The 23,142-nt window shown below is 43.5% G+C and overlaps 1 protein-coding gene across 3 annotated transcripts in view; it reads right to left on the bottom strand.

The window, feature by feature from the left end:
* The window catches only part of MERTK (MER proto-oncogene, tyrosine kinase), a 128,212-nt gene that overhangs the window by 52,892 nt on the left and 52,178 nt on the right, over positions 1–23,142 (bottom strand). For all 3 annotated transcript variants that reach the window (XM_066267665.1, XM_066267666.1, XM_066267667.1), the window contains 3 exons: positions 12,059–12,145; positions 9,131–9,246; positions 1,919–2,102 (listed from right to left, as the gene is read on the bottom strand). In XM_066267665.1, coding sequence (XP_066123762.1) covers positions 1,919–2,102; positions 9,131–9,246; positions 12,059–12,145 — 387 coding nt within the window. The remainder of the gene's footprint in view (positions 1–1,918; positions 2,103–9,130; positions 9,247–12,058; positions 12,146–23,142) is intronic.

Genomic DNA, 23,142 nt, shown 5'->3' with positions numbered 1-23,142 from the left:
AGGTTCTATGAATATTACATTACATTTTAATGAATTAAATACTTCAATTTAATGGCAGAGATTGTGAATAGATTAAAAAGCAAGACCAAAGTATATGCTCCCTAAATAAAACACACTTTGAATATAAAGATAGAAATAAGTTAAAAATAAGAATGAATCGAAAGCTAAAATGGCTATTATAATAGCAAAGTAGACTTCACAGAAGATAATATTACCAATGATGAAAGTAATTTCATAATGATATAATGATAAAGTAGTCAATTTATTAGGAGACCATAGCAAAATTAAACATTCATGTGCAAAATAACAGAGCTCTAAAACATTTAGGCCCTGGCTGGTTGGCTCAGTGGTAGAGCGTCGGCCTGGTGTGCAGAAGTTCCGGGTTCGATTCCCGGCCAGGGCACACAGGAGAAGTGCCAATCTGCTTCTCCACCCCTCCCCCTCTCCTTCCTCTCTGTCTCTCTCTTCCTCTCCTGCAACGAGGCTCCATTGGAGCAAAGATGGCCCGGGCGCTGGGGATGGCTCCTTGGCCTGTGCCCCAGGCGCTAGAGTGGCTCTGGTCGCAACAGAGCGACGCCCCAGAGGGGCAGAGCATCGCCCCCTGGTGGGCAGAGCGTCACCCCCTGGTGGGCGTGCTGGGTGGATCCCGGTCGGGCGCATGCGGGAGTCTGACTGTCTCTCCCCAGTTCCAGCTTCAGAAAAATACAAAAACCAAAAAAATCCAAAAAAAAAAACCCCATTTAAAACAAAACTTGCAAATAGGAATAGATAAATACATAATTATAACTGCAGATTTCAATGCTTCTTTCTAAATAGCTGATAGAAATAGGTAGAATATAATAAAAATACAATTTGAAAAACAACTTCAAAAAATTGACATTTATAAAATACACCATCTAATAAGAGCAGAATGCACATTCTCTTCAAGTGCACACCAAACATTTACCAAGATATATCATATTCTAAACCATAAAATGAGTCTCAATAAATTTTAAAAAATTGAAGTGATATAAACTATGTTTTCTGGTCCAACAAAATGAAATTAGAAATCAATACACAGATATCAAAAAAAAATAACCTTAAATATTTGGAAACTAAGTGACACCCCTAAATAATTAATGGGTCAAAGAAGAAATCAGAAAGTATTTTGAACTCAATGAAAATGCAACACAGCATATAAAAATTGTTCTCAAATGTTTTCTTTCTCATTTGGGGATTGTAAAATTTTGGCACTAGAGTTTCACTTCTGCAGGATTAAATCCTAATAATTTCTGATCAGGACCTGCCTCGGTCTGCATTAAGACAAGATCACTGATTGGGTACGGCTCAAGTTAAGGTCACACTGGAGGTTCTGAGTGACCTAGAGCTCTAAGTGGGAAAGGATGAAAACTGTGTGACTCGTATTTAACAAAACTACAGTATTTATTCCAGTATTCATAGAAAAGAAAAAAAAAATCAGAATTCAATAGCAGCACACAGAAAATTATTTAAAGTTTAAAGATGCAAATGAAATCTGCTATGAGCAAGATTCTATAGAGATAATAGTACCTACTCCACAGAGCTTCTAGGAGGATCTAAGGAAGTGGTGCACATAGTGTTTAGTGAACGTTAGCCATCTTCAAATTCATTAGGTTTCTTGAGTTTGGTGCTATGAGTAATAACTTTTATATCATTATATTTTAATTAAAAAATACTATATGCATAAAGAGTATGCTACTATTAGCTTCTTATGCAAAAGAAGATACATATTACCTATATGTAGTTTTTAAGTTTCTCATTTTCACTGGCCACCTTAATAAAATTCTCCTCCAAAGACAAAGACCAAACAAAGCAAAATTTAAACTCTAAATCAGGCCACTGGGAAGACCTTGTTTAATTACACGCCGTTAGAAGCAATATTATGAACGCTAGGAATTACCTCCTTCTGTGGTGCTGGCCAGGATCCAAGGGCTCCGCATGGACCAGCCAATCTCGTTCCTGCAGGACACGCCAATGCTGTAATTAGCCAGGGCTCGCAGCTGCTCAATTTGGTACAGAGGTGGAGAAGCAGAGGTGTTAAAAATCATGACGGAGCCATTACTCAGCGGATCAACTTCCTCGACCTGAGTGAAGAGTGAAGATGTGGACCCAGTATTAGTAAGGTGGTGGGAATGTCAGACACGGGGCTCCTGGGCATCCCGTGCATGTGGTCCTTCCTCTTCCCTGAAAGGGAAGTGCCTGTTTCCGTCCAGGCCACACATCAATGTCCCCACCAGCATGACTGAGTGTTACTCATGCTGCTTGAACAATTGAAGACCTGAGAGGTAAAGGCCTAAAGTAAATGTTCTCATTGTGGCAGGGAACAGAGCAAAGAATTTCCTTAATTAACAATTATTATAGTACATACTATAAAATAAAATAGCTCTTCCTTTCTCGGAACCACTTCAATCTCGATCTCTTTCAGCTGTCTCATAAAACACGCAACAAAGTTAACAAACATTTGGTGGCAAAGCCTAAAATATTACTATTTATAAGGTGACAAACTTTTTTACAATGAAAAGGAGGACAAAAATAAATTGAAAAGAATATCATAAATAAAAGAAACATTTTATTCATTGCAACAATAATACACTATGATAAATGCATAATAAAAGCATTTGCAATATTTTATATTGTAATTATATGTTTACATGCCTATTAATTTTTAATAATTGTAAGAAAAAGGTATTCATTTAGTAAAACTAAATATCAAACAAAACCACTAATTTGGAGTGATATTCAGTTGTATTTGTCATTTTCTAATTAAAAAATGTCTCTTTTATGCAACTATTTAATCAAAATACATTATTAATAGATATGGTTTGAGGTTAGATTTCCACTTTAAAACTCAAATTTAGGGAAAATACTTGTAAATAAAATTATACATATTTGGAAATTATTAAATTGGTAATAAAACATGAATTGTGCTTACCTGTCTATGACTAAATATTCATTGAGAAAAAAATAATTGTGAGTCTACAATGTCGTATGTACCGTGTTATGTTTCAGTAAGAAGTACACAAAGCCATTTGCGCACTCTCTCAAGGTCTCCCGTGCAAAGTGCATGAGTCTCATAATCGTGTCTCACCACACTGTACTGATCCTTGATGAATCGTCATGTCAAATACAAATATGTCACATCACACGTATGGATCGACTCTGCATCGATCAAATACGAACATTTACAGATTAACCTTCCAATATCAAAAAGGAGGACATGTAGGAGGACATTTTTTGAGAGAGGATAGAACTTACAAAAGAAGGACTGTCCTCCCTAAAGGAGGACGATTGATCACCTTACTATTTAGACCGTTAAAGAAACTGTCCCAGCCCTGGCCAGTTGGCTCAGTGGTAGAGCGTCTGTCTGGCATGCAGGAGTCCCAGGTTCAATTCCCAGCCAGGGCACACAGGAAAAGCGCCCATCTGCTTCTCCACCCCTCCCCCTCTCCTTCCTCTCTGTCTCTCTCTTCCCCTCCCACAGCCAAGGCTCCATTGGAGCAAAGTTGGCCCAGGTGCTGGGGATGGCTCTATGGCCTCTGCCTCAGGCACTAGAATGGCTCTGGTTGCAACAGAGCAACACCCCAGATGGGCAGAGCATCGCCCCCTGGTGGGCATGCCGGGTGGATCCCGGTCGGGCGTATGCGAGAGTCTGCCTCCCCGTTTCTAACTTCAGAAAAATACAACCCCCCCCAAAAAAAAACCCGTCCCAAATATTACTTTATTTATTTATATATTTATTTATTTGAGAGAAACAGACAGAAAGGAGGAGATGAGAAGCATCAATTCTTCATTGTGGCATCTTAGTTATTTATTGATTACTTTCTCATATGTGCCTTGACTGGGGGGCTCCAGCAGAGCAAGTGAGCCCTTGCTCAAGCCAGCGACCTTGGGCTTCAAGTCAGTGGCCTTTGGGCTCAAACCAGGACCATGGGGTCATGTCTGTGATCCCATACTCAAGCCGGCAACCCTGCACTCAAGCCGGAGACCTCGACATTTCGAACCTGGGTTTTCAGCATCCCAGGCCAACATTCTATCCATTGCCCCACTGCCCAGGCAGGCCCAAATGTTAACTTCAGAAGACAGGATACTAGATTTTGTTTTAATCTGTATTTCTTTTCATTATATAGCCCGTGGATCCTCTGCTCTTCCTGAGGTGAATGTTAGTATGTCCTTTATTCTACCCCCACTCCACCCCAATATAAAATCACTCCAAAAGAATACACAAATAATGGGGATTTTATGACATTTTTTGGTGGGGAGACAGGAAAGCGTCATTTGCACCTCACCCAACAAACTTTTCTCTGAATCCCTTTAAAACACATCAGCTCTTTCTGAGTTCCTTCTCTTCGTCCTCCCTCCATAAACTCCTCCAGTCTCTCCACATCTCTGTCCAGAGGGGATTCCCAGGAAAAGTCTAGTGCTATGCCAAATATCAAGCAATAAAATATCCCCTAATTTTTGTGAGCAGTATATCTACCTTTTTCCTTAAGCATATCTCTGTCTGGAAATGGGGAAATTGAGGAGTGTCTTATTTTTTCACTACACTTTAAAAATTTCTATAAAATGAGAGTACTTATAAAATCAGAAAAGACAAAAGAGTATTGAATAAAAAAAAAAGAAGTAACCAAAAGCATTTTGGGAAAAGAATCTTAAAGCCTATGTTTAGTCCTCATAATAATGGGCTTGCAATAATAGCGTATGGATACACAGTGCTGTTATTTCAGGATATAGGTGTTGAAATTAAGACGAAGGGGCCAAAAATAACATTTTGGAATTCTGGACAAGCTTGTTACACCTCAAGGGTGGTAATGGGCCTCACCTCGCCTCTAAGAACTGGAGACTCCACTGGGTGACCAGAAGCACCAGTTGGCCTAAGGAGCCACCAGAGGAGACACCATGAGCTACATGCTCATCTTGGTGGTGGCTGTTGGCAGAAACCATTCTGTTCCTTCACTTCAGAGTCTGCGCCTCCTTCCTGGGGACCAAGCCCAAACGAACGAGGAGGAAACTGTGGCTCTGAACTGCACTCCCACCCCTATTCTGGATGCAACGTGCGAAGCATTTCCAGGCACAAGACACACTTTGAGAGCACGTTCCTGGAAGAAGGCAGGGTTTCTATAACAGTCCTTCTCAGTGGGTCCTGGGGGGAAAGAGGGAATGAAATGGCAAGTACGTGGCAGAGTTAAAAATAGACATGGAGTATGCAGACCAAAAATGGGTGAAGAAAGGGACTCATGTAGGTCCAAAGGAAGTGAGTGGGTCTGGCCATGGCCTAGAGCTGGCCATGGCCTAGAGCTGAATCTCAGCCAGGACATTCATTTGCTACCGAGTCAGAGTTTAAAACTGTAATGGACCGGAACCTAATATAGAACTATCTTTGGCATTCCTTCAGAAATGGAAATACATTATTAATCCGCAGAATATAAATTATAACTTCTCAAGCCAGTCCTCACTAACCCTGTTAGGATGGCAAGAGAAAGTAAAGAACCCAGTTATATTTGGATTTCACATCAACTACAAGTAAGTATAGGTGTAGGTACCTCACACAAATTACTTGTGCAATTTAACTTGTGAAGTACGAGTCTTAATTGCTAAATCTGGTCACCAACCAGAAATGGAGAGAAGAGTGGGTAAAGGGAGGCAGAGCTAGCTGGGAGGGACGGGGGGAGATAGAAGAACCATGTTGGTGCCACAGGATCCGATCTGGTGCTCACAGGATGATTGTTCACTTAGACAATGTCGCTCAAAGCCAAAGTAAAGAGGGAGAGGGAGAGGGGAAGAGAGAGAGAGAGAGAGAGAGAGAGAGTAAAACTTGTGTGCCATCATCTTCAACCTTCAGGGCCTGAAACACCAGGTGTTTCCAGACCTTCCAACTACTCCACTCTACTTTGTGCTATTTCCTGTCTCAGTGTAGGGCAGTTCATCTTCAAAGTCCCCCTGAAGGCAACGATCCTCATGTAGGAGGAAGCTCTTGTCCTCTTAACAGTCAGCAACTTGGTAACAGTTTTTATTTATTCATTTTTTAATTTTCCATTAATTTGAGAGAGAGAGAGAGAGAGAGAGAACCATCAATTCATTGTTCTACTTAGTTGTACACTCATTGAGTGCTTCTCATATGTGCCATGACTGGGATCAAACTCACAACTACTGTGTACCAGGACAATGCTCTATCCTCTGAGCCACCTGGCCAGGCTGGTAACAGTTTTTAAAAGGGTTGTCCATGCTTCAGCTATGCTCCTGTATAGGGACAGCCATGGCCCTACATAGGGAAACAGGTCCTGCTGGTTCCCAACAACAGAGCCCTGAAATATAGGAAGCAAAGACTAACAGAACTGAAGGGAGGGAGAAATAGACAATTTAAAAATAACACTTGAGACCCCAGTTCCCCACTTTGCATACCTGACAGAACCTCCAGGTGGAAGATCAATAATGAAGCATTAGGAATGAACAAAACTATAACTCAACTCCAGGGACGTAAAATACTCTACCCAGCCCCAACTGGAGGTACCTCCTCTTGAGTGCACATGGAGTTCAGTCCAGCATAGAACTTACGCTCAGCCATAAACAAGCCTTGATAAATCTAAAAGGATGGAAATCATACCAGTGTATACTCCAAACACAATAAAAAACATTCAAAATCAACAAAAGAAGAACATTTGAGAAATTCACAACCATGGGTAAGTTAAACAACATAGTCATAAATAACCATTAGGAAAAGAAGAAAACATAAGGAAAATGACAAAAAGCCTGAGATGAATTGGAAAGACACCATAAAAGATAAAAAACTTAGGGGATGCAGCTAAAGCAGGACTTAAGAGGGAAATGAATAGCATCTAAACTCATATTAAAAAGAAGACACTTAAAATCAATCACCTAACCTTTCACTTTAAGAATAAACAACAAGGCCTGACCTGTGGTGGCGCAGTGGATCAAGCATCGACTTGGAATGCTGAGGTCACCGGTTCAAAACCTTGGGTTTGCCTGGTCAAGGCACATATCGGAGTTGATGCTTCCTGTTCCTTCCTGCCTTCTCCCTCCCTCCCTCCCTCCCTTCCTCCCTCCCTCCCTCTCTCTCTCTCTCCCCCTCTCTCGCTCTATCTCTCTCTGTCTCTCTTCTCTAAAATGAATAAATAAATAAATATAAATAAAAATCTTAAAAAAAAGAATAAACAACAAAAAAGAGCAAACTAAGCCAAAGCAAAGAGAAGAAAGGAAATAAAGATTAGCACAGAAATGAGTAAAGTACAGAACAAAAAACCTCAAAAAGGCAAAAGTTGGCTTTTCATAAAGATAATAAAACTGACAATTTTCAGCTAGATTGACCAAGAAAAAACAAGATGGAAGACAAACTATTAAAATCAGGAATAAATTTTTACTTAATTAGAAAAAAATTATAATTGTATCTTAGAAACAACTTTATACCAACAAATTAGATAAAACAGAGGAAATGGACAAATTCCTAGAAATACACAACTACCAAAAGTGACTCAAGAAGGAACAGAAAATCTGAATAGATTGATACCAAGTAAAAAGATTGAGCAAGTATTCAAAACACTACTCACAAAGAGAAGCTCAGAGCCAGATGGCCTCTCTGGGGACGTCTACCAAATATTTTAAAAATGAACACAATCTTTCACAAACTCTTCCAAGAAACAGAAAAGAAGGAATACTTCCCAACTCATTTTATGAGGTCCATATCACCCAGATACTGAAACCAGAAGAAGCCAACACAAGAAAACTATAGCCCACTATCTCTTATGGATGCATAGTGATGGTTATACAACTCTGCAAGTATACTAAAAATCACTGAGCTGTACACGTCAAATGGGTGAATACCTCCCCCCAAAAGAGCTGTTAAAAATATTCCTGGTGAGGACTTTTAGACACAACAAGATTCCTGACACTTACCAGTACTTGGGAGAGTTACAAATAAAGCTAGGTGAGAACTAAGTAAGGCTTGGGGCAGTGGGGTGAGGGTACAGGCTATTTTGAAGATAATGTATGCTTTCACTTTTCAAAGCAGGAGCAGCTGTTACACAATAGTGGGAGGCAATAAAGCAGGGAAACTAATTCCATTTGGTATTGAAAACTTCTTTGGAAGTCATTTCCTTAAGGTGAGTGGGTATAAATAGCATGTGTCAGGTTAACATGTTTTGACTAATAAAACCAGACTTTTTATGAAACTAAAAACAATTCTTGACCCTACTGTATGATAACATACATAATCACGTTTTCAGCAGATAACCTGTATGTATTCACTACCTGTTCTGCATGCAATGTCTCTCCTGACACATTAAGGGGCAAATGGTTCTGAGCACTGCTTCTTGCATAAACTTCCTGAGTCTGAATTCCACTCCGGGCTTTGAATCTCTGCAAAGCCCCTGGGCCATTCTGGGCATTCAGGAAAGAAACAGTATGGTTACTTTCCATGTTTATAAAACTAACACTCAGAGCATGGCATGAACTCACTGCAGGATGGCTAACTTCTATTTTATTCCAGTTTTATGTAGTGGTTAAAAATGTTTGAAGACTTTGCGAGGTCTGTAAGGCCCAGGTTTCCCAGGAGTCACGGACTAAAGTGCAACAGTCACTAGCAAAAATCACCCAGCTCATGCCTGCATGCCTATCCTTCATGGCCACCAGCCCATGAAAAAAAAAAATTTTTTTTAAATATTTTCCAGTGATTTGAGAAAGAAGGGAAGGGAGGAAAGGGCAAGAGGGAGAGAGAGAGAGAAGTATCGATTCACTGTTCCACTTAGTTGTCTCACTTAGCTGTGTACTCATTGATTGCCTCTCATGCATGGCCTGACTGGGGATCAGACCAGCACGCCAAGGATGAGGCTCTATCCACTGAACCACCTGGCCAGGGTTGTACTCTAAATATTAATTCTCCCTGGCCTGGTGGTTCTCTCTGGTTGGGCCCTGGCCATGCACAGGAAGGAGGTGGTTTCTGGAGCAGAAAATCATAAGACTGCATGTAGGTGGACAGTGAGCTAGGGCTCTGAATGGAAGTGTTCAAATGGCCGTAGTGCCCAGATGCAGAAGGAAAAAAATGTCAGGGAGACCCACAGGGCACCTAATGGTGACTTTCTTCTGTACCTTGGAAGTTTACCTGAATGTTGCAACCGCTGAATGGGGAGTATCCATCAAAGCCCAGGACCCAGGAGATCAGGATGCTGTGGGCGCTCCTGTTGTGAATGCTGACATCAGTTGGTGGGGCAGGAAGGGCTACACAGAAAACAAAGACACAAACACAGTTATAAACCACAAGAGGCCAAGTGATCAGACAGATTAATACCAGGCCTGTTTCCATTTCTTAAGAAAACTTAAACACAAGTTTTAAAGAGGAGTCACCCTATACCTGACAGTGACTGTATTAGTCTACAGATAGGCCTTCCAGCAATAGGGTAGCTCTGTCTGGGACACAGCCTGTTTCCCCGCCCACTGATAACGGGAGAGCTTTTAGCTGAAAAAGGATGAGGAGATGTCCATCTCCTTTACTGACCTTGTGACCTCAGTCCTACTGTGTGCAGGCACCCTGCTGGGTACTCAGTGGGGAAGGAGAGACATAGCCCTGCTCCGGTGGAGCTCTTGCCTGAGCTGGGGACACCCATGTGAGCAGAGGTTAGGGGAGCCCTGTGTGGAGAAGAGAAGGAGGCCACAGGAGCATGAGTGTGCACATATGTGCGTACATACGTACGTATGTGTGTGGAGGGGGGAGGAAGCAGATGAGGGTCAGTTCAAGCAAGAGCCCACTGCCTTTGTGAGGGGTGGGGGTATCATAGAGTATATGATGACCTCGGCCACACGAGGGATGTGGACAGTATTTCAATTAGAATCTAAGGAGGATCTGAAGTCTGGGGTCTTGTGCTAAATTTAATTCTTAATTAATAGTAATAATCATACTTATAATAAAACATGATGACTAACAGTGTGTGCTTTCAATGCATCCCATTTTATGGTCTCCGACTCATTTCATTATTATTAGAATCCAATCAGAGAGGTCATTTTACCATCCCTGTTTATGGATGACAACACTGAGGATCAGAGAAGTTAAGAGTTGCCAAAGGTCACAGAGCAGTAAAATGGGGGACTTGAACTCAGGTATGTTGACCCCAGAGCTCGTGTCACTCAACAGGACATGGGAGGCTGGATGACGGGGCAGCAAGCAAACCAGTAAAAGCACCAGCAGGAACAGGGCGTCTGATCGCCCACTGGCCACTGTATGGCCCAGGGCATAGCTGAGTGCTCTCCCTAAACTCAGTTCCCTCTTCTATTCACGGAGACAGTAACAGCACTGTTCCATGGGGCTGCAGTGAGGGTGAGATGAGGTGACACGTGTGAGGTCTGTGGGAGGCGTGGAGGTGGGGAAGGCCATGGCGGGAGGGCTGGGCCATGTTAAGCACACACAAGGTGCTACATTCAGGAGTTTCAGTTTTACCAGTAGACATGCAGCTTAGTGAGTGGGGGAAAAGAAGTATTTTGTTTGACTCACTCCGTAAATAGATTAGCTGTAGAACTGCCCTAAAATGTCTGCCTTTACACATCAAAATTTGGCCACAGATACTCAAGTTAACAACAGACTAGAAGAAGCGAGTCTTGGTTGCTTTGACAAATATTTTTAAATAAATAAAAGCCAAAATCATAAGTTTTGGAAACAGAACATTAAAAAAAATCTAAGCTGAGATTCTGTGTGAAGTAAAAATTAAAGGAGAACTTCACCGTTTACGGATTTTTAAATTTGAAGATGTCTATGCTTGTCGAAATGTCTCATAAATTTATGCTTACTCATGAATTTCTGAAATTCCCCACATTTCCTTTGGGAGTGGTAATGATGGGTTTCGGCACAAAGGAAGGAAGTTATACGGTTTCTCCTGCTCAGTTTTCCACCCAGTGATCCAGAAAACGCCCCCTCATTCAGAACAAAGTACTGAGACAGAAAACTAGCCTGAGTTTCTGTGAGAGCGAGCAAGAAAGGAAGACAATTTGAAAAGGAATAAATAGATAGTATTTACATTTAGGTTTTCTTTTCTTTTCAAGTTTAAAGGTTTAAATGCTTTTTTGATCCCATAGATAATGCAGGAAGAGGCAGTTGATTGGATTGGAATGTCCCCACAGCTGGGGGGCCTTCCAGTATGAGCCTCTATTACCCCATGTCCCAGCCCAGGGGAAGCAAGAGGGACAGGGAGGTGAGGACAAAAGGGCAGGAGCACTGGGCCAGGAAGGAAAGGGACCTTGCCCTGCTCTTCTCCCCACCTTGGAGCAGAAGCTGGTAGACAGGCTTCACCCAGCTGCCCTGGGAAGGACAGAGCCTGTTCCTAGACCAAGGACCCCAGCTGCCCCCACCCCAGGGGCTCTTCTGGGAATAATGGGGACTAGTTCAGGCTAGAAGAGGGAAAAGTGAAAATAGGGCTAAGATGGTGTACGGAAAACAGCAGTGTTAGGCTTGCTTGCTTGCACTTTGCATGTAAACACATGGCAGCAGAGCCACGTGTGTGTAGCCTATGTAAGGCTATGGGTACTTTCCCTCAGGGCGATTGCTTGCCCGCCACTGTGAGGGGATGTTTTTCTGTTTGTTCGCCTGCTGCCATGAGAAGAGGTTTTCCCCTGCCTGTGTGCTCGCCTGCTGTTGTGAGACTTTATTAAACAGGAATGGCCCAATGCTTTCCGGCTCTGCTGTTCCTCTATCGTCTGCCCGAATCCAATGTGGACCTGCCTGGCCTTGGCCACCGGCCTTATAGATAGTCAAGGTTAACAGTTCAGCCTATTTTCTTCTCAGGCTAAGCACAGCTAAACTGGCTAATGTTTACCAAATGTATGTGCCGGGTACTCTTGTGAGCGCCTTTACTCACATGATCTCATTTAAGCCTCAATATCAGGTAGGCTGTAATTAATTACCCCATTTTACAGAGGGGAACACGCACCAGAGAAGTCAGGGACTTCTGTCAAGATCACAGAGGCCGTCAATGGGGAAGTCAGGGCCCGAGCTGTCACCATCCCCCCAGCTCCCAGACATTCTCAAGGGACTGGCCCTGCTCACCTTTGATGTTGACTTGTATGCCCTTGGACACAGTCAGCCCCTTGTCATTGTGGGCTTCACAGCTGAAGACTGCTGTCTCAGTCAGACCTGAAGCAGAACGAGACCGTGAGACCAGCTGCAGAGAAAAACAGGCCGCTGCTCAGAAAACTGTGCGGTGTTTGGGCGTGCTTTTCCTCCTTGGCTCACTGCTTCAAGCCATAAATGCAAAATTAATTTTAAAAGTGTTCTGATGTTTTGGTGGCGGTGGTGGTGGGGACCCACACCTGGGATTGAATCCTAGGTGCCAAGAGTAACCAGGGGCCTGAAAGGCAGCTGTTTTTCACTCAAATCATTTTTTCCCTGATGGTGAGACATTAGGTAACAAGCAGTATCATTTAGATTTTTGAATTTCTACAAGAAGGTGTGGGATCGCTGGCCCCACTATCAAGTAAAGTGGTTTCTGAGGCTCCCCAGTCCCCTGTGGCTCAGCCACTTGGTACACCATGGACACATCACAATTCCAAAACAGCAAGATAAAAGCGATAGTTTAAAAAATTTCAGATGATCTGCTCTAACAAGTTCTTACTTAATAGTAAAAGTCAGCCAACTCATGAGGAATTATTATACAAACAAGGCATTTTTACTACTTGAAGATAATAGTGCTAAATAAAAAACCACTTTTAAAAAATCATGTCTGAAGTATGAAGGCCTCTGACTTATTAATTTTAAGTAGAAAAAAAGGGTGGTAACCCAAGTCTAATTTCATTTTTCAATAAAGGAACCTGGGTTCCTTTGAGAAATAGATGATTCTCAGATGGGGGCAAGAAACATGTCAGATGAACCTGGGACAAAATATAACACAAACACAGCAACACACATACACCCACACACACGGGGATACAGCAGAGACAACAGGAACAACTGAAAGTGTTCCCAATGGCCACAACTGGAACAATTTAAGCAAAAAAATAAATGAAGTGCCCACTGGATTGTAACACAAAGTACACTGCTCACAATAATTAGGGGATATTTCAAAATGAATATAAAGTGATAAAAAAAAGCATTTGATTTTATTAAACAAGAACATCTGAAAAGCAAATGACAAGTCAAAGAAAGTTGTTCAATTATGCAAATGAGATGTAAAACCCACTTTTATTTCACTGGTGAAAATACACTGTACAAAAGGCTGAAAGTCCTGGAGTATCTGCACGTTCCCTGATCTTGAAAGTGCACATCCTACAGTTTCCCAGCCCTTGCAATGCTCCCGCAACACGATTTGCCTGAATGCGAAGCCTGGAGAGCCACAGGACGTCTTGAAGCTGGTCCAACACAGACGACAGTGGCAACAGCACTTGGAACACCCCAAAGCATGATTAGCAAACTGTGGAATCACTTTTAAGAGACTGGCACAGTATGAAGAAGACGAGGGCAGGGTCACCCATCTGCCACAACAGCAGGAGCTGACCGCAACTTGACCTTACTGACAAGAAGGAACAGGTGCAGCAATGCAACAGAGCTGCGGGGACAGTTTCTTGCTGCCACTAGACGACAGATATGCACCCAGAACATACGAAATCGGCTCCATCGTGTTGGACTGCATGCCCAGCGACCAATGGAATACATTCTGTTATCTGCTGAACACCTTAGAACCCACAGAAGGTGAGCTGATGAGCATCGTCATTGGACCCATGATGAGTGGTCAACTGTCCTTTTATCTGATGAGTCACGGTTCAGTCTGCAGCCTGACAATCCTTGTGTCCTGATCTGGCGTGAGCGAGAAACATGGGAGAATCCAAATTTCATGTGAGACAGGGACTTCTTCAGTGGTGGCAGAATCATGGTGTGGGCTGGCATCAGCATTGGTAGTCGTATCGACCTCCACGTCATCAGAAACGGATCACTGACTGCTGTCAGAAATCGAGATGAGGTCCTGCACCCTATAGTGGTACCCTAGGCTGGAGCAGTTGGAAACAACTTTCTTTTCATGGACGATAATGCAAGGCCCCACTGTGTGCATCTCTTCAACAACACGCTTCAGGAGGCAAGAATGAGCACATGGACTGGCCTTCACGTTCTCCAGACCTGAATCCCATTGAACGTGCTTGGGATGCCCTGGGAAGACGTCCGGCAAACCGTCCAGTGCCTCCCACAATGCTTCTTGAGCTGGAGGTTGCCCTGGAGCAAGAGTGGCAGAGGATCCCCTACAAGAACTGCTGGGCGATCTGATCCTGTCCTGCCCCATCGCTATCCGTGTGCTTTGGCAGTCTTGGGTGACCATACACCCTACTGAACAGTCAATGTGTGGCACTCTCGCCCAGTTTGACATGCTTCTGTTCACCCCCCCAATATGTCACTTGCTACTCAATCACGATAACTGAGTTTGCATCTTATTTGCATAACTGAACAACTTTGTTTGACTTGTCGTTTGCTTTTCTGATATTCTTGTTTAATAAAAAACATCAAATGCTTCTTTCTTTTATCACTTAATATTCATTTTGAAATATCCCCTAGTTTTTGTGAGCAGTTTGTAAAACAAATGTCCACAAGTCTATACTGATATAGATAAGCAATTAAATAAAAGGAGGAGACTAAACAAACCTCCCCAATAATTAACATGGGTGCTCAGACCTCAGGAGGGAGTGTAACTCACCCTCCGTAAGTGCGGGCTGCGTAAAGCGACTTCTTTCCAGAGAGGGCAGTGTGAAAAGGAAATAAAAGAAAAACTTTAGTGTAGGAAAACTGACAAACATCAGCTCACCCAGGTGATCAAAGTCAACACCAACAATGATATGTCACATGGACAGAATGTACCCTCCATATGATGTGATGCAAATGGCACTTCCCCCCTGGCAGTCCTCCCCAAAACAGGTAACCTAAGTGTACTCACAGAAAAGACATCAGGCAGGTCTAACGGTGGGACAGTCTACAAAAAACCTGCCCTGTCCTCCTCAAAGAACAAACAAATAAACAAAACCCCTCATGAGCACAGACAACAGTGTGGTGAGGACAAGAGGACAAGTAGAGGAGGCAGGAGAGGGTACAGCGTGGACAAATGACTTGGGAAGGTGAACACACAATACAATATACAGATGATGTTTTACAGAATTGTACATGTGAAATCTATACAATATCATTAACCAATGTCACCCCAATAAATTCAATAAAAAATAAATTAAAAAAACTATCAAGGCCATTGAAAATAAAAACAGTTGGAGGAACTGTCATAGCCGAGAGGAGCCTAAAGTGACATAGCAACTAAATTCTGGATGAAATTTTGGAATAGCAAAAGGAAGTTAGGTAAAAACAAAGGAAATGTGAATCGAGTGTATGTAGGCTTTAGGTAATAACACTGTATCAGTATTGGTTCATTAATTATAACGACTCTGCCACAGTAAGGTAAGATGTCAATAGTAGGGGAGAGGGGATCCTCTGTACCACTTCCACAATTTTTCTATAAATCCAGTACTATTCTAACCATTAAAAAGGTTATTTTAAGAAAAACACAGCCACCCTGGCTGGCTGGCTTAGTGGTAGAGAGTCAACCCAGTGTGTGGAAGTTCTGAATTTGATTCCTGGTCAGGGCACACAGGAAAAGCAACCATCTACTTCTCCATCTCTCCCCCTTCCCTCTCTTCTCTCTCTTCCTCTCCTGCAGCCATAGCTCCAACAGTTCAAGCAAGTTGGCCCTGGGCGCTGAGGACGGCTTGTGGCCTCACCTCAGGCACTAAAATAGCTTGGTTGCCGAGCAACAGAGCAGCAGCCCTAAATGGGCAGAGCATCGCCCATTAGGGGGCTTGCCAGGTGGATCCCCGTTGGGACGTATGCAGGAGTCTGTCTCTGCCTCCTTGCCTCTCACTTAATTGATAGATGAAATGGCTACTCAGCCACCATCTTTCTTAAGAACAAAGTAGACCTGACAGAGGAAGAACTTGCTCACTCAGTAGTCTGGCTCAGACCTCCTTTGCAGCTGGATGCTGATTAGGGACAATTGGATCAGAGTGCAAATAATTTTGAGGAACTGTGGTGCCACTCCCAACCACAAACAGAAGAAGCTATCCTGCTGCCACCTTTGCCCAAGGTCCTCTGATGAATCCATATCACCCCTGCCCCATCCCTTCCTGGGGGCTGACACCCTTTGCTGGTCTCAGCCTGCCTACACCCAGGTGCTTTTAAAATAAATTTTCCTTTTAGAACATACTAGCCTTGTGTTTTCAGTTTATTCGGTGGTTTCTGACTTTCATTAATAAAAAAAAAAAAGAAAGAAAAAGAAAAGAAAGAAAGAAAAACATAGCCATATATGCCCTCTAGTTTCATCTGTAAACTTCTCTATCTCTGTCTCTGGCACAGAGTCCACATAATGAACCAGAGGAAGACAGCCAGACAGAATTCTTGAAAATACAGCACCATTTGCTTCTTGCTTAAAAAGCTTATTTTGTTTCCTTCTATTCATCTACTTGTGTAGGGCATGCTCCATCTGATAATTTTAAAATATAAAGCTTGTCATGAACAAAGCAATTAAACGTTTAAAAAAACAAAAAGGAGTACGCAGCCAGGCCTGAAGCAAGACAGGCTTGGTCACATGCCCGAGGACTGTGGCCAGAGGACCGCGTCCAGGAGCAGATCTGGGAAGAGGTGCAAATCTGGTCCCTCTTGTGTTGGTGCTTCTCCTGAGTGGTTCCACGTGCAGAGAAAAATCAGTGCCCAAGGTTTCTGTTCTTCTCTATCCAGATGAAAGTTTGTCCTGGTGTCTGAGTTCTGTTGACCACACAAGGCCCCTCAAGAAAAAAACAGACATATGGGCCTCTGTCCTACCATCCTGTGGGGACCATTTACTACTCTCTAAAACAGCGGTTCTCAACCTGTGGGTCGCGACCCCGGCGGGGGTCGAACGACCAAAACACAGGGGTTGCCTATTTAGGTTTGTTTTGGTCGTTCAACCCGCCCCCCCCAGGGTCGCGACCCACAGGTTGAGAACCGCTGCTCTAAAATGTGCTATCAGAATCAAACAGACATTTCAGGTATTTTAACTTTCCAAGATGAGGAGTAATGCTATCATATTGCTGAGCTAGATAGATTCTCCTGACAATTCCAGGTGCCAAGAAAGTTGACAGTTCCAGGTAAGATCCAGGCTCTTCCCAGTTGTTCACCTGCTCCCAGGGGAGGGATGAAACCACTGATAGTCTGTGTGGTGTTTAAAAAACATTTATTGCCCTGAAGAGAAGCCTTTATTTCAAACTCTTCAGCCACATCTACAAAAGGACACCTGTGGGGACCCTGCCCCTGCAGTCTTTGTATCTTCTGCTTGTTTTCCTCCCAAAAATTTTTGAAAAATATATGTAGCCTCTCACACCTTTTGAGATTTGCATCTTAAACTGTTCCCAATTTAAACAGCTGCAAATATTGTAACCCTGACTACATCCTAACATTCTGAAGTAAAACTCCTTTAAAGGCTCCTATGCAACATGTGCAGGAATGAGTGTTGTAATTTTCCAGAGGCAGTATGCTGAGTGATGTCATTAGCTCTATTAGCTATTGGAATATGTGCTTGTGTGGTTCTGTGTTACAAGTTTTCAGTTCTAATTTCTAATTTGATATACATAGTGACAGAGAGAACTTACATAACCCAAAACTCTTGGGTCCTCAATAGTTTTTAAGACTACAATTTTAAAGGGATCTTGAGAGAAAAGCAATTGAGAACTACGGCCCACAATGACTCAAGTTAAGTCTGAGGGGGTCTTTTTTCTTTTGAAAAGTAAGGGAGCAATGATAGAGAAGCAGGAGGTGGGACAGAAGAGCTGGCTCAGCATCTGGACTTTGGGCCTTTTTGTCTGTCTTGGATCTCGGAGAAGAAGACACCCTGGATGACGATGAATACACTGACCCCTGTAAATCACCACCTGAGGCCCAGGCTGCCAATCGCTATTTTACAGTCAGCCTGTGACACTTTGGTTTCTATACCACTTTTAACCTTTCAGGTCGTAAGTTTCCAAACAAGATGCCCATGTCACCAGGCTCCATGAACTTGCAAAACTTGACCTATATTTAGAAAAATCAGCTTTGGCTCAATCAGAAGACACAGGGAGTGGCTTTCTTCTTCTTCTTTTTTATTTGAACAAACATTTGCAGGCTAAAATCGATCATTTGAGTTCAGTGACTGTTGCCAAAACTCTTAGTAAATACTTGAGTACAAAGTACAAGTGACATTTTGTCCGTGTGGGACGCACTGGCTCTTCTGTAAATCAGGAGGATGGGTGGGTTTCACTGAGATGTTACCCACTGTCCTTCAGGCCTGCGGGCTTATCAATGCAGGAAGTAAAACTGCTTATTGTGGGACATGACTTCAGGTTAAGCAGGCAGTCAGCTTTCCTCTTTGTGTTTCCTTTCAGAGTGAACACAAAGTCAGGAAAACCAGCTGTAGCAAACACCCTGCCACCAGCACCCACTCCCTTTTAGAACCACCAGAAGGAGCCAAGCAACGATGGCCGCAGTTCTCAACAGACGCCAACAGATGCCAGCAAAGAGAGTGGAGCTGGGCAAAGCCAGTGGACGTCCTCCAACAGAGGTGGGCACGTGAGACCAGATACAGTTCTCTTCGCTCACTGTATTCAGTTACACTTCTTTTGGTACGAGATGCTCCACTAGAGTCACTTCTCAGCCTGGGTTGGACACAGGGACGGGTGTGCACAGGAGAGACAGCTCCTTCTCTCTGGAGGAGCAATACCCACCAGACTGGAATAGACCTGCAGGTTTTATACCCACACTCTTGTTGCTTTCCAGGGAAGAAATGAGCCAGCCCTCAGTCTCCGCCCTCCCACCCACCCTGCCCCAAGTGCCCATCTCCCTGAGCCCTGTCCTCTGCCTGTGGCCCTCGTTACACCGTTGCATCCCACTCCACTCCAGGATGGCTTATGACCCTCTTGCTTGGTATTCTGCTGGTTTAAAAAAAAAACCTTTGACACAAAGTCTGAAAGATATTTTAAGGAACATCAAGTTTCAGGATGTTCCCTTGAGGGAAGGACATTCAGAACTGCTGAGGAAGCAACTTCTAAGAGCACAGTTAGGCTGATTCTTTGAGTTCTAGATTAAGCAATCCTGTCCTTTCATTTTTTTCCTTGTTTCTTTTTCTGCCAAAAGAAGCAAGAAATAGAAGAATGTGCTGCATACATGAGGGAGCTTATGCTCACTAACTGAACTCACTGTCTGCCCTGAATTCATTTACTTACTGAGTAGTAGTTACTATGTGTCAGACACACTTCCAGGCATTGGGGAAGTGTCCACAAAAACAAAAAGGAAACTGCCCTCACAGATCTCATATTCTCAGGGACTGAGAAACAATAACCTCTTGAGTAAGTGCATGCACCCCCAGGAGGTGACTAGTAACATGAAAAAATAGAAGCAGATCAGAGGGCCAGAGGTAGGTGAAGTGGTCAATGATTTTAAATATGTAGATCAGACTAGCTCCTGATGAAATGTCATCTGAGGAAAGTCAGGGTGAAGGAATGGGCCAAGTTTTTACTGGAGGTGAGGGAAGGGTCTAGGCAGAAAAACAGGTGGGACGGGCCTTTCCTTTGTCCTCTAGGTGGGATGGGAAATCTGGAGCTTTGAGCAGAAGACCGACGTGATCTAATGTGTTTATCAGCATTGTGCTAGCTACCACAGAAAGACTAGAATATCATATGACCTCACTCATTTGAGGAATTTAATGATCAATGTGAACTAAGGAATGAAATAGAGGTAGAAGCGGGATCAAAGGGACCAGAGGGAAAGCGGACAGAGGGAAAGGGGATGATAGGATGGGATCAGAGAAGGGAAAGAGATTGGTTAAATTATATACACATAACACAGCATTATAGAGAGCAGGAAACCAAATCCTGGAGAAAAGGGGGTAGGGTGCTGGGGGGAGGGGGCAAGGGGGATGTTGAGGGGAACACGGGAGGGGGGATGCACTCGGGGGGACACTACAATCTATGTAAACACCATAAATTAAAATCAATTAAAAAAACAACAACTAGACCTTAAGCATGTAAAACTCTTTTTTCCGCTCTGGCAGGGTTGGCTCAGTGGTAGAGCGTCGGCCTGGCGTGCAGGAGTCCTGGGTTCGATTTCCGGCCAGGGCACACAGGAGAAGCGCCCATCTGCTTCTCCACCCCTCCCCCTCTCCTTCCTCTCTGTCTCTCTCTTCCCCTCCCGCAGCCGAGGCTCCACTGGAGCAAGGTTGGCCCGGGTGCTGAGGATGGCTCTGTGGCCTCTGCCTCAGGTGCTAGAATGGCTCTGGTTGCGGTAGAGCAATGCCCCAGATGGGCAGAGCATCGCCCCCTGGTGGGCATGCCAAGTGGATCCCCATCGGGTGCATGCGGGAGTCTGTCTGACTACCTCCCCGTTTTCAATTTCAGAAAAATACAAAGAAAAAAAAAAGAGAAAAACAAAACAACAAAAACCCCCTCTTATTTCACACCAATTTTATACCTGATCTGTATAATGGGCATTAAAAATGACCAACTATATCATACCTTGCTATAAGCTTCACAGTAAATCTTTATAGAAAGCATAGTGAGAAAAATGAACTGATTTATATATATTCTAATTATGTTACATTAGGTAGGACAAGAGTCTCAAGGTCTGAGCACTCCTAGATGTTACTAGTACATAAATGTTAATCTTTTTAAATGTTAAAATGTAGCACAGTATTTTGATGACCAGCTAGCTGTAAATAGGATGAGCTTGGGAGTGTAGTGGGGGGGGGGGTACCCAACCTGATAAATGTAGCTAACTGCAAAGCAGAAATCAACATATAATTGACCAAATAATGTATGTAAGCAATGGCTAAGCCTGAGTTGGGGAGTATTGGTCAAATAAGTTTGTAAATATGATATATATGTTTGCTCGCTTATAGTTTGCATTGGTTTGTGGGGGACAGGCTGTAAAGCAGGCAGGGTTGTTGTAGCCTAAGGCTTATAGTTTTAAGACTAGGCTTTTCCCCACACTCTTGACTGTTGCATGATAGGGGGTGGTGCACTCTTATGAGGAATCCCATTATGCCTCAGATAAGTGGCTTTGTATCAGAGACTTCCTTGTTTGTATATTGGATTAAAGGTTTTGATTTCTACACTATAAAGTGGGGCAGAGGAGCCCATGCTGGAGGAAAGTAGAGAAAGGCCACCTGGAGGAGAGGAGAAGCGGCCAAGATGGCAGAGTGCTGAAGGAGAAGCCAGTTTGTGCAGAATTTGTGCAGGGAGAAGGAGATGGGGAACAGAGGTGAATAAGGCTGGTGAGGTAGAAACCTTTGATTCTAGGAAACTCGGATAAGTCAGTCAGTGGCTTTGGGAGCCCTGAACGGAAAGGGAAGTGTTTTCCCACTGTGTGTATTTCTTGCCTGCTGGGTGCAAGCTAGGATTAAAGCTAATGGCCCACCAGTTCTTGGGTCCATTGTTTCATTACCGTCTGTCCGAATCAAATGCGAACCTGCATGGGCCAGGCGGCTGTGATGGTGGCCGTGGCAACTGGCTTCATAGGGAGACATAGCTTTGGATATGAATTCCTTGTCTTTACTTGCTGCAAGTAAATAAAACTATCATGTAAGAACTATGTCTGGTTCGTGAGTAGAGTAACCCAAGTGGCAAACCCCTTGAGTTCAGTAACATTACTGTTGCTATTACAGTGAAAATTAATAATTATATCCAACTAACTAAAAAGAAAAACTAGCTTAGCTGTCTCTAAATGCAGATTTAAATGTAAAGTGAGTATTTAAAAAGCAAAAAAGATCAACATGAGTCCACCACTCTTCTTAGTAAGGTAACTCACAACTGACAGTAACTATTGCATGTAGAAGTTTATAACAGGTAACATTGAAATCATTCCTGTTGACTGCTTCAGTACTAAGGAACGTTTTGTTCATTATTCTATTTTACTGGATCTTCATAAATGTTCCATGAAGTAGATACTGCTATGATCCCTACTTTATATAAAGAAGTTGAGTAGCTTGCCTCACGACACACAACGAAGTGTGCCTTTAGTCTCAGTCAAAGCTGGGGAACTCAACCTCTAGCCTAGAATGCATAAATCCCACCATTAAACACCATGCAGCAATGCATTTAACAGTTCTGCTCTTTTGGGGTCCTAAGTTTTGCCTCTGACAAAGTGGTTCTTTAAAAAAATAAAATAAAATAGCCCTGGCCGGTTGGCTCAGTGGTAGAGAGTTGGCCTGGCGTGCAGGAGTCCCAGGTTCAATTCACGGCCAGGGCACACAGGAGAAGTGCCCATCTGCTTCTCCACCCCTCCCCCTCTCCTTCCTCTATCTCTCTCTTCCCCTCCCGCAGCCAAGGCTCCATTGGAGCAAAGTTGGCCTGGGCACTGAGGATGGCTCCATGGCCTCTGCCTCAGGCGCTAGAATGGCTCTGGTTGCAACATAGCAACGCCCCAGATAGGCAGAGCATTGCCCTCTGGTGGATCCCAGTCGGGCGCATGCAGGAGACTGTCTGACTGCCTCTCATTTCCAACTTCAGAAAAATACAAACAAACAAACAAACAAATAAATAAAACAACTTTGTTTTAAAATAATTTTTGATTCATAAGAAATTGCAGAAATAGTACAGCATTCCTGTCCACCCTGCACTCAGCTTCCCCTGCTGCTAAGATCTTACATAATCAGAGGACACCAACCCAAACCAGCAAAGTGATCTGGTGTGATATCTGCTAGGTTTGGGTCCAGGGCCCCTTTAAACTCAAACTCCCCTCACCCAACCTCTCGCAGGACAACTTCCTCTTTAAGGATCTCCCTCATCAGACCCTCCTCCCTTGTCCTTGTGGCAAAGCCTGAGGGGCCTGTGATCACGGTCATAAATCAGGATAGGTTAACCTGAGCAAACCAGGTGCACCAACCCCCATGTCAGCAGATGCCTGCCTACAGTGGTCTCTATATCAAACACTCCTTCCCACAGCTCGGGCTGACACCACTAGGGTCGCAGCCTGTCTGTTTTGCAGATACCTGAATAAAGTTCTTAAAAAACTTATCAGGCCTTTTGCATCCCTCCTTTGGCGAGCATAACAATGTTAGGTTCCATCCTGGGCCTCTTACCAAAAAACTTCTACTAAGTAGGTTAAACTTT

The sequence above is a fragment of the Saccopteryx bilineata genome, chromosome 3, assembly GCF_036850765.1.
Source record: "Saccopteryx bilineata isolate mSacBil1 chromosome 3, mSacBil1_pri_phased_curated, whole genome shotgun sequence".
Classification (NCBI taxonomy): domain Eukaryota; kingdom Metazoa; phylum Chordata; class Mammalia; order Chiroptera; family Emballonuridae; genus Saccopteryx; species Saccopteryx bilineata.
The sequence above is the reverse complement of the archived record's forward strand: the minus strand, read 5'-3'. Positions and strand labels throughout refer to the sequence as shown.